The sequence below is a fragment of the Pseudophryne corroboree genome, chromosome 8, assembly GCF_028390025.1.
Source record: "Pseudophryne corroboree isolate aPseCor3 chromosome 8, aPseCor3.hap2, whole genome shotgun sequence".
NCBI lineage: Eukaryota > Metazoa > Chordata > Amphibia > Anura > Myobatrachidae > Pseudophryne > Pseudophryne corroboree.
The window spans coordinates 9,458,456-9,477,355 of record NC_086451.1 but is presented as its reverse complement, the minus strand read 5'-3'; the positions used below and the strand labels follow the sequence as shown (position 1 = coordinate 9,477,355).

The following is an 18,900-nucleotide window of genomic DNA, read 5'->3' as shown; positions in this document are numbered from 1 at the left end:
CCTCCGGGAGAAACACCTTTTTCTGTACTGTGTCCAGAATCATCCCTAGGAACAGCAGACGTGTCGTCGGAATCAGCTGCGATTTTGGAATATTTAGAATCCATCCGTGCTGTCGTAGTACTACTTGAGATAGTGCTACTCCGACCTCTAACTGTTCTCTGGACCTTGCCCTTATCAGGAGATCATCTAAGTAAGGGATAATTAAGACGCCTTTTCTTCGAAGAAGAATCATCATTTCGGCCATTACCTTGGTAAAGACCCGGGGTGCCGTGGACAATCCAAACGGCAGCGTCTGAAACTGATAGTGACAGTTCTGTACCACAAACCTGAGGTACCTTTGGTGAGAAGGGCAAATTGGGACATGGAGGTAAGCATCCTTGATGTCCAGAGACACCATATAGTCCCCTTCTTCCAGGTTCGCTATCACTGCTCTGAGTGATTCCATCTTGAATTTGAACCTTTGTATGTACCGTATATACTCGAGTATAAGTCGACCCGAATATAAGCCGAGGCACCTAATTCTACCACAAAAACCTGGGAAAACTTATTGACTCGAGTATAAGCCTAGGGTGGGAAATGCAGCTCTAGCCGTACACAGCCCTCAGTGCCAGATATGCCCTCATAGTGCCAGATATGCCCCCACAGTGCTGCCAGATATGCCCCCACAGTGCTGCCAGTTATGCCCCCACAGTGCTGCCAGATATGCCCCCACAGTGCTGCCAGATATGCCCCCACAGTGCTGCCAGATATGCCCCCACAGTGCTGCCAGATATGCCCCCACAGTGCTGCCAGATATGCCCCCACAGTGCTGCCAGATATGCCCCCACAGTGCTGCCAGATATGCCCCCACAGTGCTGCCAGATATGCCCCCACAGTGCTGCCAGATATGCCCCCACAGTGCTGCCAGATATGCCCCCACAGTGCTGCCAGTTATGCCCCCACAGTGCTGCCAGATATGCCCCCACAGTGCTGCCAGATATGCCCCCACAGTGCTGCCAGTTATGCCCCCACAGTGCTGCCAGTTATGCCCCCACAGTGCTGCCAGATATGCCCCCACAGTGCTGCCAGATATGCCCCCACAGTGCTGCCAGATACGTTCCCTCCCCAAGTGCCAGGTATGCCCCACAGTGCTGTTACTTACCCCTCCGTCGATCCCGCGCTGTCTTCTGGAGGGACACGAAGCACACAGCGTGCGCGGCTCTCCTGTGTCCCTCCTGCATCTTCGGCGGCCGCGGCGGGTCTATTATAGGAAGTGCCGGTTCGTGATCAGAGGTCACGAACGGGTATTTCCTGTAATAGAACCGCCGCTGCTGCCGCCGGAGATGCAGGAGGGACACAGGAGCGCCGCGCGCTGTGCGCTCCATGTCCCTCCTTCACACTGCTCTGCCTCTGCCTGCACTGACTCGAGTATAAGCCGAGGTGGCTTTTTCAGCACAAAAAAAAGTGCTGAAAAAGTCGGCTTATACTCGAGTATATACGGTAAGTGTTCAAGGATTTCAGATTTAAAATAGGTCTCACCGAGCCGTCCGGCTTCGGTACCACAAACAGCGTGGAATAATACCCCTTTCCCTGTTGTAGGAGGGGTACCTTGAGTATCACCTGCTGGGAATACAGCTTGTGAATGGCTTCCAATACTGCCTCCCTGTCGGGGGGAGACGTTGGTAAAGCAGACTTCAGGAACCGACGAGGGGGAGACGTCTCGAATTCCAATTTGTACCCCTGAGATACTACCTGCAGGATCCAGGGGTCCACTTGCGAGTGAGCCCACTGCGCGCTGAAATTCTTGAGACGGGCCCCCACCGTGCCTGAGTCCGCTTGTAAGGCCCCAGCGTCATGCTGAGGACTTGGCAGAAGCGGGGGAGGGCTTCTGTTCGTGGGAAGAGGCTGTCTGCTGCAGTCTTTTTCCCCTTCCTCTGCCCCGGGGCAGATATGAGTGGCCTTTTGCCCGCTTGCCCTTATGGGGACGAAAGGACTGAGCCTGAAAAGACGGTGTCTTTTTCTGCTGAGAGGTGACCTGGGGTAAAAAGGTGGATTTCCCAGCCGTTGCCGTGGCCACCAGGTCCGATAGACCGACCCCAAATAACTCCTCCCCTTTATACGGCAATACTTCCATATGCCGTTTGGAATCCGCATCACCTGACCACTGTCGCGTCCATAACCCTCTTCTGGCAGAAATGGACAGCGCACTTACTCTTGATGCCAGAGTGCAAATATCCCTCTGTGCATCTCGCATATATAGAAATGCATCCTTTAAATGCTCTATAGTCAATAATATATTGTCCCTGTCCAGGGTATCAATATTTTCAGTCAGGGAATCCGACCAAGCCACCCCAGCACTGCACATCCAGGCTGAGGCGATTGCTGGTCGCAGTATAATACCAGTATGTGTGTATATACTATTTAGGATATTTTCCAGTTTCCTATCAGCTGGTTCCTTAAGGGCGGCCGTATCAGGAGACGGTAACGCCACTTGTTTTGATAAGCGTGTGAGCGCCTTATCTACCCTAGGGGGTGTTTCCCAACGCGCCCTAACCTCTGGCGGGAAAGGGTATAATGCCAATAATTTTTTAGAAATTAGCAGTTTTTTATCGGGGGAAACCCACGCTTCATCACACACCTCATTTAATTCATCTGATTCAGGAAAAACTACGGGTAGTTTTTTCACACCCCACATAATACCCTTTTTTGTGGTACTTGTAGTATCAGAAATGTTCAAAACCTCCTTCATTGCCGTGATCATGTAACGTGTGGCCCTACTGGAAAATACGTTTGTTTCCTCACCGTCGACACTGGAGTCAGTGTCTGTGTCGACCATCTGAGGTAACGGGCGCTTTAGAGCCCCTGACAGTGTTTGAGACGCCTGTACAGGTATTAACTGATTTGCCGGCTGTCTCATGTCGTCAACAGTCTTTTGTAAAGTGCTGACACTATCACGTAATTCCTTCCATAAGACCATCCAGTCAGGTGTCGACTCCCTAGGGGGTGACATCACTAATACAGGCAATTGCTCCGCCTCCACACCATTTTCCTCCTCATACATGTCGACACAACGTACCGACACACAGCACACACACAGGGAATGCTCTGATAGAGGACAGGACCCCACTAGTCCTTTGGGGAGACAGAGGGAGAGTTTGCCAGCACACACCAGAGCGCTATATATATACAGGGATAACCTTATATAAGTGTTTCTCCCTGATATAGCTGCTGTATATATTTATCTGCCAAATTAGTGCCCCCCCTCTCTTGTTTTACCCTGTTTCTGTAGTGCAGGACTGCAGGGGAGAGTCAGGGAGCTTTCCTCCAACGGAGCTGTGAGGAAAAAATTGCGCCAGTGTGCTGAGGAGATAGGCTCCGCCCCCTTCTCGGCGGCCTTCCTCCCGCTTTTTTATGGAAAAATTGGCAGGAGTTAATGCATCCATATAGCCCAGGAGCCATATGTGATGTATTTTTTGCCATATAAGGTGTTTTTATTGCGTCTCAGGGCGCCCCCCCCAGCGCCCTGCACCCTCAGTGACCGGAGTGTGAAGTGTGCTGAGAGCAATGGCGCACAGCTGCGGTGCTGTGTGCTACCTTATTGAAGACAGGACGTCTTCTGCCGCCGATTTTCCGGACCTCTTCAGTCTTCTGGCTCTGTAAGGGGGCCGGCGGCGCGGCTCTGGGACCCATCCATGGCTGGGCCTGTGATCGTCCCTCTGGAGCTTATGTCCAGTAGCCTAAGAAGCCCAATCCACTCTGCACGCAGGTGAGTTCGCTTCTTCTCCCCTTAGTCCCTCGGTGCAGTGAGCCTGTTGCCAGCAGGTCTCACTGAAAATAAAAAACCTACTTTAAACTTTTACTCTAAGCAGCTCAGGAGAGCCCCTTAGTATGCACCCTTCTCGTTCGGGCACAAAAATCTAACTGAGGCTTGGAGGAGGGTCATAGGGGGAGGAGCCAGTGCACACCAGGTAGTCCTAAAGCTTTTACTTTTGTGCCCAGTCTCCTGCGGAGCCGCTATTCCCCATGGTCCTTTCGGAGTCCCCAGCATCCACTAGGACGTCAGAGAAATAACCGGCTATATACTTATACGTGCTGGTTACCATCCAAGAGATGTATACAGGACGTTCCGCATGTACCCTGCACAGTATACAAGCTGCCATCTGCTGATCTGATTGCAACATGACATGTAATAACAGGTGGTTTTGTGTTCTGAAACCACTCCTACCATCACATTTGCATATCTGTCCTAACAATTAATTGGTGCACTTTCAATTTGAACACTGATGTGTCTGCGTGGAAATGATGGTTCTGCAATGGTCCAGGAGCATGCAGGCGTGGAAATGATGGTTCTGCAGTGGTCCGGGAGCATGCATGCGTGGAAATGATGGTTCTGCAGTGGTCCGGGAGCATGCAGGCGTGGAAATGATGGTTCTGCAGTGGTCCGGGAGCATGCAGGCGTGAAAATGATGGCTCCGCAGTGGTCCGGGAGCATGCAGGCGTGGAAATGATGGTTCCGCCGTGGTCCGAGAGCATGCAGGCGCGGAAATGATGGTTCCGCCGTGGTCCGGGAGCATGCAGGCGCGGAAATGATGGTTCCGCCGTGGTCCGGGAGCATGCAGGCGCGGAAATGATGGTTCCGCCGTGGTCCGGGAGCATGCAGGCGCGGAAATGATGGTTCCGCCGTGGTCCGGGAGCATGCAGGCGCGGAAATGATGGTTCCGCCGTGGTCCGGGAGCATGCAGGCGTGGAAATGATGGCTCCGCAGTGGTCCGGGAGCATGCAGGCGTGGAAATGATGGCTCCGCAGTGGTCCCGGAGCATGCAAGCGTGGAAATGACGGTTCCGCAGTGGTCCGGGAGCATGCAAGCGTGGAAATGACGGTTCCGCAGTGGTCCGGGAGCATGCAGGCGTGGAAATTATGGTTCCGCAGTGGTCCGGGAGCATGCAGGCGTGGAAATGATGGCTCCGCAGTGGTCCGGGAGCATGCAGGCGTGGAAATGATGGTTCTGCCGTGGTCCGGGAGCATGCAGGTTCTTCCATTATACCTGGACATGAGTGTAGGACTGACAATCGTGAGAGCGTACAGTACGTCACATTGTACCCTCTAGCCACAGTGTACTGTAACTCCTCCATCCCCCCCTGCACGGGTTCCCAAAGAAGTGAGATCTCACGGCCATATGGTGAGAAGCTGCGCTATTCCGGAGTGGAGCGCCATGATTCCGGGACACAGCTTAGATAGATCAGGGTGTGACCGGAGAGTGCTGATTTAGCCCAGTTGAGCAGCTGTAAGTAAACGTCTGATTTGTGGCTCTGCAGTAGATCTCTATGAAGCTCTGCACATAATGTATCCCGCTGCCACAATCAGATAAATAATGTTTCAGACGTAACGTTTGGCATCTGTAAGTCACACACTACAGTATACAGCACAGTCTCAGGCTGAACCGGAGCCAAATAAAAAAAAGGAACGGGTAATTATGACATTGGATTGTGGAGTCCGTAAAGCCACAGACCTCTCATTTACAGCCCAACGTTATGGTACGGAGGTCACCGCGACTGGCCTGAGATGACACTTTCCCAACCACCCTCATTCGTGTTCTTTCCACGCTCCTATACACGTGTAACGCCAAGGAACATCTGTACATAAAATGATATTAAATGGCAAAATTTTTACAAAAATAAAATTGCTGTTGTAGAAACGCATGTACTGTCCGCGGGCGCGGGTTCTGCAGGCTGGGATAAACACTTCAGCAAATCAGCGGTTTGGCCTCCGTTAGTGTATGAGACATCAACACACTACACAAACAGGACTGTGCAAACTTGGTATGTCGTCACTGTATGCGCGTCGACATCCACCGGTATAAAGCTTCTATAAGGTGGTCGTTACCTGCTGATGCCACCAGCTCTGCAAATAGCAGGTCGCTAGGAATATATATATATATATATATATATATATAGATATATATATATATATATATATAGATTTAGGTATCTGTATAGAGATACAGAAAGCAGCCAGGGCGGTAGAAATATCCAACATTCACTACAGAAAGAAAAAGGACTACAGAAATCATTATACAGGACAACGAGGAAGTCCATTATAATACAACCGTGATAACACATAATTATATCTTTATCAACAGTGAGTAATTATCATTTCCGCACTCATTAGCAAAGAAGACAATTTAATTTTGTCAAAGTTAGTGTATATGAAAAAAAAAAGAAAAATAAATAAATGAAACGGGTCTGAGCGTGGAGAACCCCAACAACTCATAAAAAGTAAATGTTCCACATTATTTCCATAGAGAGTAAAACACCAATAACCAGACATCACATTACATAACAGGCGGCACCGGCTGAGGAAGCACCGTGGCCCCTCCCATTATATATGGCGGCCAGTGCGACACTTACCCAAGTACGGGATGGATGGGACCATCTTTAAGCTTCGGATGTACTCCCGCGTGCGCTTGTAATTATCCTCCTTAGACAGCAAATAATCCAGTTTATCGAAAGTGGTCTTGTCCTTCCGGTTCAGGAGCTGGAACAGGGACGAAGAGAATTATTATCCAAAGTTCCCAATATTCCCCTCTAAGCGGTTTAGTTCCCACAAGTAAGGTAAATACTTCTCTCTGGTTCCTATACAACCACCCACCTGCCCTCTGTGTCACCTGTACATCCCCCAACACCCCACCCATCCTCTGCGTTACCTCTACAGCCCCCACCTCAATCGTCCTCTGTGTCACCTCTACAACCGCCGTCACTGCTACACCCCCCGCCATCTACATCGCCTCTACATCCCCCTCGTGGGTGTGGTTCGTTTTATCGACAGTATCTAGGTCGACAATGTTTAGGTCGACCACTATAGGTCGACAGTCACTAGGTCGACATGGATGGAAGGTCGACAGGGTTTCTAGGTCGACATGTGCTAGGTCGACAGGTCTAAAGGTCGACATGAGGATTTTTTTTTTTTGGTGTCGTTTTCTTCGTAAAGTGACCGGGATCCCAAATTAGTGCACCGCGTCCCCTTGCATGGCTCGCTTCGCTCGCCATGCTTCGGGCATGGTGCCTGCGCTCCGCTACCGCTTCGCTCGGCACACTTTACCGTTCCAATCGTAGTCCACGTGGATCGTTAAGTATGAAAAAATAAAAAAAAATAAAAAGTGAAAAACTCATGTCGACCTTTAGACCTGTCGACCTAGCACGTCGACCTAGAAACCCTGTCGACCTTCCATCCATGTCGACCTAGTGACTGTCGACCTTTAGTGGTCGACCTAAACATTGTCGACCTAGACACTGTCGATCTTCAGACCGGATCCCACCCCTCGTCATGTGTCCCATCAATAACCCACCACCCCCGGCTATGTTCATAATCTCTACAGCTGGGCTGAACTCATTCCCGTCACCATAGACAGGACTGGGGACCCTTTTCATGGATCGGGGGACTGTACTAGACAACTGGGGCAACTGTGACATCCCCTTGTGCAGAGGCAACAAGCGCACTGCCCTCGGTAATTACAGCGGACTCGTTTTACCCAACAAATGGTCGGTGTCTAAAATGATAGTATCAGAATTCAACATTCATGCATATATTATTTACAAGAGATTACACATACTAGATAAAGCGTGGAGCACACAGTGCAACGCAAAGTTATAGTGACGTAATACAGGAAGACAACCCCATCAATAGTCAAACAAATAACCACCCCCAACCCCAAATTTCCCCCATTTAATAGTTCACATTTTTCTGGTCAGCGATCAAACAACATGGCCGCCACCTTTATCCAAAATGGTGTATTGCTGGTTATCTTGTAGGATCAGATTTTGGCCTGGCTGACAATAGAAGATGGGTCAACCTAAATTGTATACGGGTCTGCGTAGCCGCAAACTAGCGCAGCACTCGGCATTAGACACTGCATTTGTATAATAATATTCAATGACATGAGTCTCTGTATCTCTCTACTCATCATGTGAAGACTTTATATGACAGAAGTGACAGATCCTCCGCTGCTCCTGTAATTATTAGCTGAAATATAATTGTTTGCTTGTCAGAGACGCGGATAATCCCTCAATTAGGGCTGACGACACCTATCCTCCAGCTCCGACACTAAGAGGCCTCTCAGGATGAGGCATTTCTTTGCCACGTTCCCTAATCCTACATTTAGTGAACAGTATTTGTCCAAACAAGGCGAGCGTTTATGAAGATGGAAGGCACTTCTAACGACTTGTAAAGTTCTCATGAGTCACAGATGAGCTCTGTCTGCCGCACGAGTAACCCCCGCCAGCCGGTGAGGATAATATTCACGCCTCTGCCGGCAATTCCCACCCACGTTCTGCACCGACAGGCGGCTGGTCGTACCCGGATGCCACTACCTGCAGAGACTAATAAGACCAAGGGTAACATTGCAGGAACTGACTTTACATGGTAGACCTAAAGTCCACATCGCAATAATCTATTGATGAAATATTTGAATATTTCATTGATTTGTGGGCTTGCAAGATGTTGGCGCGCACTGTGTAAGGGTGGCCGTCCAGTTATCTCATTCAGGCCATTTGCAGTGTGGCAATCATTGGGGGGCAAACACAGCACTCTGGGCACAATCTGCTAATATCTGAACCAACATTGCCACTTGGGGAAGAGAGAAGAATTTACAACTGGTTCAGAATTTGCTCAGTTGAAGGGCCCAGAAATTTTTCAAGAATTTAAAGCCGAATAGATTTTGAGGTATGAAACTTGAAATTTGCGTTTGAGGCTCACAGTTCCAGATCCTTTAAAAAGGTGTAAACCAGGTTGTCCAGTTCTGGAGGCCATATCTTCCGAAGGATATTAATACATTACACTATACAAAGAAGGGCAACTAAAATGGTGCATGGCCTACATCACGCAACTTACCCGGAAAGATTAAAAGACCTTACTACTGTATGTATAGTGCGGAGCAGAGAAGGGAAAGGGGGACACGATAGAGACTGTCACATATACCGAGGGTTTAACCAAGGAGGGAAACATTCTCCACAGGAATAGTATTAGAACACGAGGACGCGCGCTGAGACTGGAGGGACGTAGGTTCAAAGGACACTTGAGGACAATTACTTTACAGAAAAGGTAACAGGCAATACATCACTCAAGAGGCGGCAGTAATTACGGACTCCCAAGGACTCGGCTACTAATACTGAATTTAGGTACAACATCTGTAATGTACCCCAGCGCCAATCTGTAATTGGCTTCTGATCTGGAGACGCCTGGCGTTCATGTACATGCCCTTAGCTGCGTTTTTTCAAGTGCAAGTATAAACTTTTAAGTGGGTACATGGAGACCTTTGGTCCCGCTGACACTAGACCCTCCAGAATTTGTGCCCTTCCATCAGGAATATTTTCCCACTGGATATTCAGCCTTTCACTGCCTGGTACACAATGCCTACAGAAAGCAAGGGAGGGATGGGTTGCTGCGGATTGAATCTCAGTTAATGGGGAGATGTACTAAGCAGTGATAAAAGTGCAGAAGGGAGCCTGTGGAGAAGTTGCCTATGGCAACCAATCAGCTGCTCTGTATACTGTTATAGTATGCAAATTATAAATATTACGTCAATGCTGATTGGTTGCCATGGGCAACTTCTCCACTGGCTCACTTCTCTTTTATCACTGCTTAGTAAATGTCCCCCTTAACTGACGATTGTTCCCTTCAAAACCGTTCATACACATTTTTTTAAGTTTTTTATTTAATATAGTTTAAAAAGTATATATTTTTTAAATGCTATATTATGCACATCTGCAGAATGGATCTCCTCACCAAAAACTGGGGGGGACAGCGGGGCGGGGCGGTACCATGTGATCTGACCATGCTAGTTAAATGGTTAAATGTAATGTCGGCAAATGAGTCCCTAGCGTCTCAGTAACCGAGCTTCCAAAAATAAAATAAATCATTCTACAGAATTCCATGCCGACTATAAAAGCGTGTGCATGAAACGCTCCGCCGGCCACGTCTGACGCTACTGCGATTTAGCAAACAATATTTATTTCACCGGATGAGTAATACATAACTGGTTCCATGATAATGAACTGGTGAATTGATAAGATGCACCGTCGTGCACATGAATTGCTTCTGAGACTGCGATTGGAGGATTCCTGGCTCCGGATGGCACATTCTGCGCCGTGTAACTGTAAGAGGACAGCGTGTGCTCACTGAGCCATTATTACACGTTAACAAACACGTGCTGCAATAACAAGAGAGTCTTAAATGGAAAATCTCCTGCTCCATACGAGTTTGGCTCCGCTGGTCTCCCAGGAATTAACATTTGACCATATGCCGGATACTTCTTAGAAATGTAGAGAACTCGACAAAGATCCATAAAATATCAGATGTAAAATCCAGCGGCCAGAGGTGCTCGGGAAAGCGACAGCTGCTGCATTTTATGGGGTATACGGGAACGCCTGGAAGGACGGAAGGAAAGTGTCTCCGTCGTAGCATAACCGTGGTAATGATGTTATCCAAGTACGGAGTGTGGGAAATACAAGAACATTTTTATAGCATCATAGGAGGCACAAACTATATCCGGCGCAGCACGCAGTGGGAGGAGATTTCTGCTTGGCTTCATCTAATTTTTGATTGGCACAGAGAAGCCAGTGAGAACCTATCTGATTTTTGATCGGCACATAGGAGTTGGTGGGGATCCATCGGCTTTTTGAGTGGAACAGAGCAGCCAATGAAGACCTATTTGCTTGGCACAGAAATGCCAGTCTGAGCACCAACCTGTTTTGTGATGGTCACTGAGCAAGTAGTACAAGGATCCAGCTGCTGTGTGACTGGCACAGAGGACGCCATGCAAAGATCCAGGCGCTGTGTGACTGGCACAGAGGACGCCATGCAAGGATCCAGGCGCTGTGTGACTGGCACAGGGAACGCCATGCAAAGATCCAGCTGCTGTGTGACTGGCACAGAGGACATCATGCAAGGATCCAGCTGCTGTGTGACTGGCACAGAGGGCGCCATGCAAGGATCCAGCTGCTGTGTGACTGGCACAGAGGGCGCCATGCAAGGATCCAGCTGCTGTGTGATTGGCACAGAGGACGCCATGCAAGGATCCAGCTGCTGTGTGACTGGCACAGAGGGCGCCATGCAAGGATCCAGCTGCTGTGTGACTGGCACAGAGGGCGCCATGCAAAGATTCAGCTGCTGTGTGACTGGCACAGAGGGCGCCATGCAAAGATTCAGCTGCTGTGTGACTGGCACAGAGGGCGCCATGCAAGGATCCAGCTGCTGTGTGACCGGCACAGGGAACGCCATGCAAAGATCCAGGCGCTGTGTGACCGGCACAGGGAACGCCATGCAAAGATCCAGGCGCTGTGTGACTGGCACAGAGGGCGCCATGCAAGGATCCAGCTGCTGTGTGACTGGCACAGAGGGCGCCATGCAAAGATCCAGCTGCTGTGTGACTGGCACAGAGGGCGCCATGCAAGGATCCAGCTGCTGTGTGACTGGCACAGAGGTCGCCATGCAAGGATCCAGCTGCTGTGTGACTGGCACAGAGGTCGCCATGCAAGGATCCAGCTTCTGTGTGACTGGCACAGAGGACGCCATGCAAGGATCCAGCTGCTGTGTGACTGGCACAGAGGACGCCATGCAAGGATCCAGCTGCTGTGTGACCGGAACAGAGGACACCATGCAAGGAACCAGCTGCTGTGTGACTGGCACAGGGAACGCCATGCAAGGATCCAGCTACTGTGTGACTGGCACAGGGAACGCCATGCAAGGATCCAGCTGCTGTGTGACCGGCACAGGGAACGCCATGCAAGGATCCAGCTACTGTGTGACGGGCACAGAGAACTTCCTGCGAGGATCCAGCTGCTGTGTGACTGGCAGAGAGGACGCCATGCAAAGATCCAGCTGCTGTGTGACTGGCAGAGAGGACGCCATGCAAAGATCCAGCTGCTGTGTGACTGGCAGAGAGAACGCCATGCAAAGATCCAGCTGCTGTGTGACTGGCAGAGAGAACGCCATGCAAGGATCCAGCTGCTGTGTGACTGGCAGAGAGAACTTCCTGCAAGGATCCAGCTGCTGTGTGACCGGAACAGAGGACGCCATGCAAGGATCCAGCTGCTGTGTGACTGGTACAGAGGACGCCATGCAAAGATCCAGCTGCTGTGTGACTGGCACAGAGGACGCCATGCAAGGATCCAGCTGCTGTGTGACCGGAACAGAGGGCGCCATGCAAGGATCCAGCTGCTGTGTGACTGGCACAGAGGTCGCCATGCAAGGATCCAGCTGCTATGTGACTGGTACAGAGGACGCCATGCAAAGATCCAGCTGCTGTGTGACTGGCACAGAGGACGCCATGCAAGGATCCAGCTGCTGTGTGACCGGAACAGAGGGCGCCATGCAAGGATCCAGCTGCTGTGTGACTGGCACAGAGGTCGCCATGCAAGGATCCAGCTGCTATGTGACTGGTACAGAGGACGCCATGCAAAGATCCAGCTGCTGTGTGACTGGCACAGAGGGCGCCATGCAAGGATCCAGCTGCTGTGTGACTGGCACAGAGGTCGCCATGCAAGGATCCAGCTGCTGTGTGACTGGCACAGAGGATGCCATGCAAGGATCCAGCTGCTGTGTGACTGGCACAGAGGTCGCCATGCAAGGACCCAGCTGCTGTGTGACTGGCACAGAGGACGCCATGCAAGGATCCAGCTGCTGTGTGACTGGCACAGGGAACGCCATGCAAGGATCCAGCTGCTATGTGACTGGTACAGAGGTCGCCATGCAAGGATCCAGCTGCTGTGTGACTGGCACAGAGGACGCCATGCAAGGATCCAGCTGCTGTGTGACTGGCACAGAGGACGCCATGCAAGGATCCAGCTGCTGTGTGACTGGCACAGGGAACGCCATGCAAGGATCCAGCTACTGTGTGATTGGCACAGAGGACGCCATGCAAGGATCCAGCTACTGTGTGACTGGCAGAGAGGACGCCATGCAAGGATCCAGCTGCTGTGTGACTGGCACAGAGGGCGCCCTGCAAAGATTCAGCTACTGTGTGTCTGGCAGAGAGGACGCCATGCAAGGATCCAGCTGCTGTGTGACTGGCACAGAGAACTTCCTGCGAGGATCCAGCTGCTGTGTGACTGGCAGAGAGAACTTTCTGCAAGGATCCAGCTGCTGTGTGACTGGCACAGGGAACGACATGCAAGGATCCAGCTGCTGTGTGACCGGCACAGGGAACGCCATGCAAGGATCCAGCTACTGTGTGACTGGCACAGAGAACTTCCTGCGAGGATCCAGCTGCTGTGTGACTGGCAGAGAGGACGCCATGCAAAGATCCAGCTGCTGTGTGACTGGCAGAGAGAACGCCATGCAAGGATCCAGCTGCTGTGTGACTGGCAGAGAGAACTTCCTGCAAGGATCCAGCTGCTGTGTGACCGGAACAGAGGACGCCATGCAAGGATCCAGCTGCTGTGTGACTGGTACAGAGGACGCCATGCAAAGATCCAGCTGCTGTGTGACTGGCACAGAGGGCGCCATGCAAGGATCCAGCTGCTGTGTGACCGGAACAGAGGGCGCCATGCAAGGATCCAGCTGCTGTGTGACTGGCACAGAGGTCGCCATGCAAGGATCCAGCTGCTATGTGACTGGTACAGAGGACGCCATGCAAAGATCCAGCTGCTGTGTGACCGGCACAGAGGACGCCATGCAAGGATCCAGCTGCTGTGTGACCGGAACAGAGGGCGCCATGCAAGGATCCAGCTGCTGTGTGACTGGCACAGAGGTCGCCATGCAAGGATCCAGCTGCTATGTGATTGGTACAGAGGACGCCATGCAAAGATCCAGCTGCTGTGTGACTGGCACAGAGGGCGCCATGCAAGGATCCAGCTGCTGTGTGACTGGCACAGAGGTCGCCATGCAAGGATCCAGCTGCTGTGTGACTGGCACAGAGGACGCCATGCAAGGATCCAGCTGCTGTGTGACTGGCACAGAGGTCGCCATGCAAGGATCCAGCTGCTGTGTGACTGGCACAGAGGACGCCATGCAAGGATCCAGCTGCTGTGTGACTGGCACAGGGAACGCCATGCAAGGATCCAGCTGCTATGTGACTGGTACAGAGGTCGCCATGCAAGGATCCAGCTGCTGTGTGACTGGCACAGAGGACGCCATGCAAGGATCCAGCTGCTGTGTGACTGGCACAGAGGACGCCATGCAAGGATCCAGCTGCTGTGTGACTGGCACAGAGGACGCCATGCAAGGATCCAGCTGCTGTGTGACCGGAACAGAGGGCGCCATGCAAGGATCCAGCTGCTGTGTGACTGGCACAGAGGTCGCCATGCAAGGATCCAGCTGCTATGTGACTGGTACAGAGGACGCCATGCAAAGATCCAGCTGCTGTGTGACTGGCACAGAGGACGCCATGCAAGGATCCAGCTGCTGTGTGACCGGAACAGAGGGCGCCATGCAAGGATCCAGCTGCTGTGTGACTGGCACAGAGGTCGCCATGCAAGGATCCAGCTGCTATGTGACTGGTACAGAGGACGCCATGCAAAGATCCAGCTGCTGTGTGACTGGCACAGAGGGCGCCATGCAAGGATCCAGCTGCTGTGTGACTGGCACAGAGGTCGCCATGCAAGGATCCAGCTGCTGTGTGACTGGCACAGAGGACGCCATGCAAGGATCCAGCTGCTGTGTGACTGGCACAGAGGACGCCATGCAAGGATCCAGCTGCTGTGTGACTGGCACAGAGGACGCCATGCAAGGATCCAGCTGCTGTGTGACCGGAACAGAGGACACCATGCAAGGAACCAGCTGCTGTGTGACTGGCACAGGGAACGCCATGCAAGGATCCAGCTACTGTGTGATTGGCACAGAGGACGCCATGCAAGGATCCAGCTACTGTGTGACTGGCAGAGAGGACGCCATGCAAGGATCCAGCTGCTGTGTGACTGGCACAGAGGGCGCCCTGCAAAGATTCAGCTACTGTGTGTCTGGCAGAGAGGACGCCATGCAAGGATCCAGCTGCTGTGTGACTGGCACAGAGAACTTCCTGCGAGGATCCAGCTGCTGTGTGACTGGCAGAGAGGACGCCATGCAAGGATCCAGCTGCTGTGTGACTGGCAGAGAGAACTTTCTGCAAGGATCCAGCTGCTGTGTGACTGGCACAGGGAACGCCATGCAAGGATCCAGCTGCTGTGTGACCGGCACAGGAACGCCCATGCAAGGATCCAGCTACTGTGTGACTGGCACAGAGAACTTCCTGCGAGGATCCAGCTGCTGTGTGACTGGCAGAGAGGACGCCATGCAAAGATCCAGCTGCTGTGTGACTGGCAGAGAGAACGCCATGCAAGGATCCAGCTGCTGTGTGACTGGCAGAGAGAACTTCCTGCAAGGATCCAGCTGCTGTGTGACCGGAACAGAGGACGCCATGCAAGGATCCAGCTGCTATGTGACCGGCACAGGGAACGCCATGCAAGGATCCAGCTACTGTGTGATTGGCACAGAGAATGCCATGCAAGGATCCAGCTGCTGTGTGACCGGAACAGAGGACGCCATGCAAGGATCCAGCTGCTGTGTGACTGGCACAGAGGACGCCATGCAAGGATCCAGCTGCTGTGTGACTGGCACAGGGAACGCCATGCAAGGATCCAGCTACTGTGTGATTGGCACAGAGAATGCCATGCAAGGATCCAGCTGCTGTGTGACCGGAACAGAGGACGCCATGCAAGGATCCAGCTGCTGTGTGACTGGCACAGAGGACGCCATGCAAGGATCCAGCTGCTGTGTGATCGGCTCGGAGCAGCCCATGAAGACCTCTGATTGGCACAGAGCGGCCAGTCTGAGTACCAATCAGTTTTGTGCTTGGCACACAGAGGGATCCAGCTGACATTTTCCTGGAACAGGCAGTGAGGGGAGCGATCCGACCTCTGATTGGCAGAGAGCAGGGGCATAGATCGTGCTGGCCAAGGCACCGTAACGTCTGAATTAGTGAGTGTATCCTCCATAAGCCGATGACCTCTCTCCATTACGGTTACTGGAATAATGATGGCTGACAATGATTAAGGAAAAACAGACAACAAAAGCCCCGTAACAACACGACCGGTGTAAAACCATTTCTACGCTGACCCCTGAACAGCGGCAACCTGCGGATACCCGAACGGTACGGTCTTTAGAGCCGGAATGCACATACGGTTATTAATGAGCTGTGTCCCCCTCCCAAAAATAAATACACATTACAGCTTACAAGATATGGACACCGCAAATATTTACTAAGGGACACACAGCCCAGGCAGGCGTTACAGGCTGGAAATGTATTTATACCCCTTACAGACTCAGGAATACATATAAACGCGCGCAATAACCCTCAGAATTTATATAACCTCATAAAGCACTCAGGGCCTAAATTATACGACGATATAAATGATTTTATTGGCTTTCAGCAGTCACAGTATATACTTAGCAATGAACACTGATATACAGTAACAGGATAATGGCTCAGTCACACTACAGAGACTGCAGAATGACCGGATTCATCAAAGGAGACAACTATTATCAGACTTCTAGTTATTACGAAAAAAATCAAAATTGGGACAAAATAACAGCGGCATCTTACCGTCGCCTAACCACACCCACTTCCACACAAAGCCACACCCACGCCTGGATAGGTCAGAGAATGGGACCATTGCAATATATGTACTCATGTTAGTGCTCTGCTGTAGGGATGCGATATCGCATAATATGACCAAAGTGGTGACATCAGAGCAGAGCGATTATAAGTGACGACATCATAATTCACGGTTACGAATACTACTTACAGGAGTTTGTATTTGCATCGCTTGTGTGTTATTGTTATGCACACCAGTGCCTGCAGGAAAGTACTGGTGTCAGAACTGTTATGCACTCCAGTGTCTGCAGGAATGTACTGGTGTTTGAACTGTTATGCAAAACAAATGGACTCACAGACAAACTGGGGAATATGACATAACGTACACAGAAGGTGATAGGGTAACAAAATACACACAAAGTGAACAGAGAAGCCCAGAGGCTAAGGAACTGGGTATCTCCTTTGTATTAGAACTGCACAGATGGAAAAAGCAAGATGTTGTGTTTTAATACATAGAGAACCCGAAATGCTGTTGCTAAGGGCAACAGCAAAACCCTAAAGGGTTACCAACGGGTGTGGCAGTAAACTCCTTGGTCAGAGATGGAATGATAGACACAAGGAGAGTCTCCACAATCCTATTTCTCACTTGCAGTGCACAGGTTTTAGCTTACTGCCACTAAACTGACCCCTGACACCTAGCACAGTGAGACAGGATTAGACAGGCAAGTCTTAGAATACAGCCGCAAACTTGCTAAGTTCACAGAGTGGTAACAGAACCCCAGCAAGCTAAACGACTGACTCCAGTCTTACTGCTAGGTCTGGATTGGCAGAGTGTAATACCAAATCCCCAGGCCTATTTGCAGTAAGCAACAAACAAATACAAAGCTACACAGTACTGGCTAACTTTCATGAACTGACTAACCAACAAAGATTCAGCAGCATCTGCTTACCCTGAAAAGAGGCCTTATAAAGCAGGTGCTGTCCACGCCCCACTCAGACCTCACAGACTGTGAGCACAAAAACCAGCACCGGATCCCCTGCCGTGCACAGAGCCTATAACCACTGCACAGCAAAAGACCCGAACCGGAGTATCAGCTGCGCTCAGGTTACTCCACTAGCACTTGTCTCCCGGTTGCCATGACGACGTGGCAGCACAGGGCAGGAGACCCTAACAGTACCCCCCCTCTGACGAGGGGTCAAAGAACCCCTACCACCGGGTTTATCGGGGAACTGCGAGAAGAAAGAGCGTATCAGTCTGGGGGCATGAAGATCACAACTGCGCACCCACGACCGCTCCTCCGGGCCATACCCCTTCCAGTGCACCAAAAATGACAGCCGACCCCGAACCACCTTGGAGTCAAGAATCCTTTCAACAACAAACTCCCTCTGGCCACGTATCAGAAGAGGGGAAGGTCTTCCACTGGAAGAAGGATTACTAATCGCCCGTTTTAAAAGGGAACAATGAAATGTTTTATTGATACCCAAAGAACGGGGCAGATCTAACTGAAATGCCACCGGATTGATAACCCTGGTGATCTTATAAGGGCCGATGAACCGGGGCCCTAACTTATGAGATGGCTGTCTCAACTTCAAATTCTTGGTAGACAACCAGACGAAGTCTCCTAATTTGAAGCTGCAGGGTCTTTTCCGCTTATCAAAAACCCTTTTGGTCACTAATGACACAGACACAAGGGCTTTCTTCACTTTCCGCCAAATACCTCTAAGGACCGAAACCACAGAGGAACCACCAGGCGTGGAGTCCAGGGGGTCAAAAGAATTGGCCTTAGGATGATGCCCAAACACACAAAGGAAGGGAGAGATCCCTGTAGCAGAGTGAGCCGCGTTGTTATAGGCAAACTCCGCCATGGACAGATGAGCAACCCAGTCAGTCTGACACTTGGAGACATAACACCTGAGGAACTGCTCCAAGGACTGGTTCACCCTTTCAGTCTGCCCATTAGACTGCGGATGGTAGCCTGACGACAAGCTGACAGAAATCTGGAGATCGGAACAAAATGCCCTCCAGAATTTGGCCACAAACTGGGATCCGCGGTCAGAGACCACATCAAGTGGCAACCCGTGGAGACGCACAACATGCAGCATAAATAATTCAGACAGGCGTCTGGCTGATGGCAGCCCAACCAGTGGAACGAAGTGCGCCATCTTCGAAAACCTGTCAACGACAACCCAGATGGCTGTCATCCCCGAGGATTTGGGCAAGTCCACCACAAAATCCATTGAAATGTGGGTCCATGGCTTAGATGGGATAGAGAGTGGATGTAATGGGCCAACAGGAACCCCTCTAGGAGTCTTATTTCGGGCACAGATGTCACATGCCCGAACCCACTGATCCACAT

At 51.2% G+C, this 18,900-nt stretch overlaps 1 protein-coding gene across 6 annotated transcripts in view; it reads right to left on the bottom strand.

The window, feature by feature from the left end:
• The window catches only part of RALGPS1 (Ral GEF with PH domain and SH3 binding motif 1), a 552,121-nt gene that overhangs the window by 342,295 nt on the left and 190,926 nt on the right, over positions 1-18,900 (bottom strand). For all 6 annotated transcript variants that reach the window (XM_063935883.1, XM_063935884.1, XM_063935880.1 and 3 more), the window contains one exon: positions 6,387-6,513. In XM_063935883.1, coding sequence (XP_063791953.1) covers positions 6,387-6,513 — 127 coding nt within the window. The remainder of the gene's footprint in view (positions 1-6,386; positions 6,514-18,900) is intronic.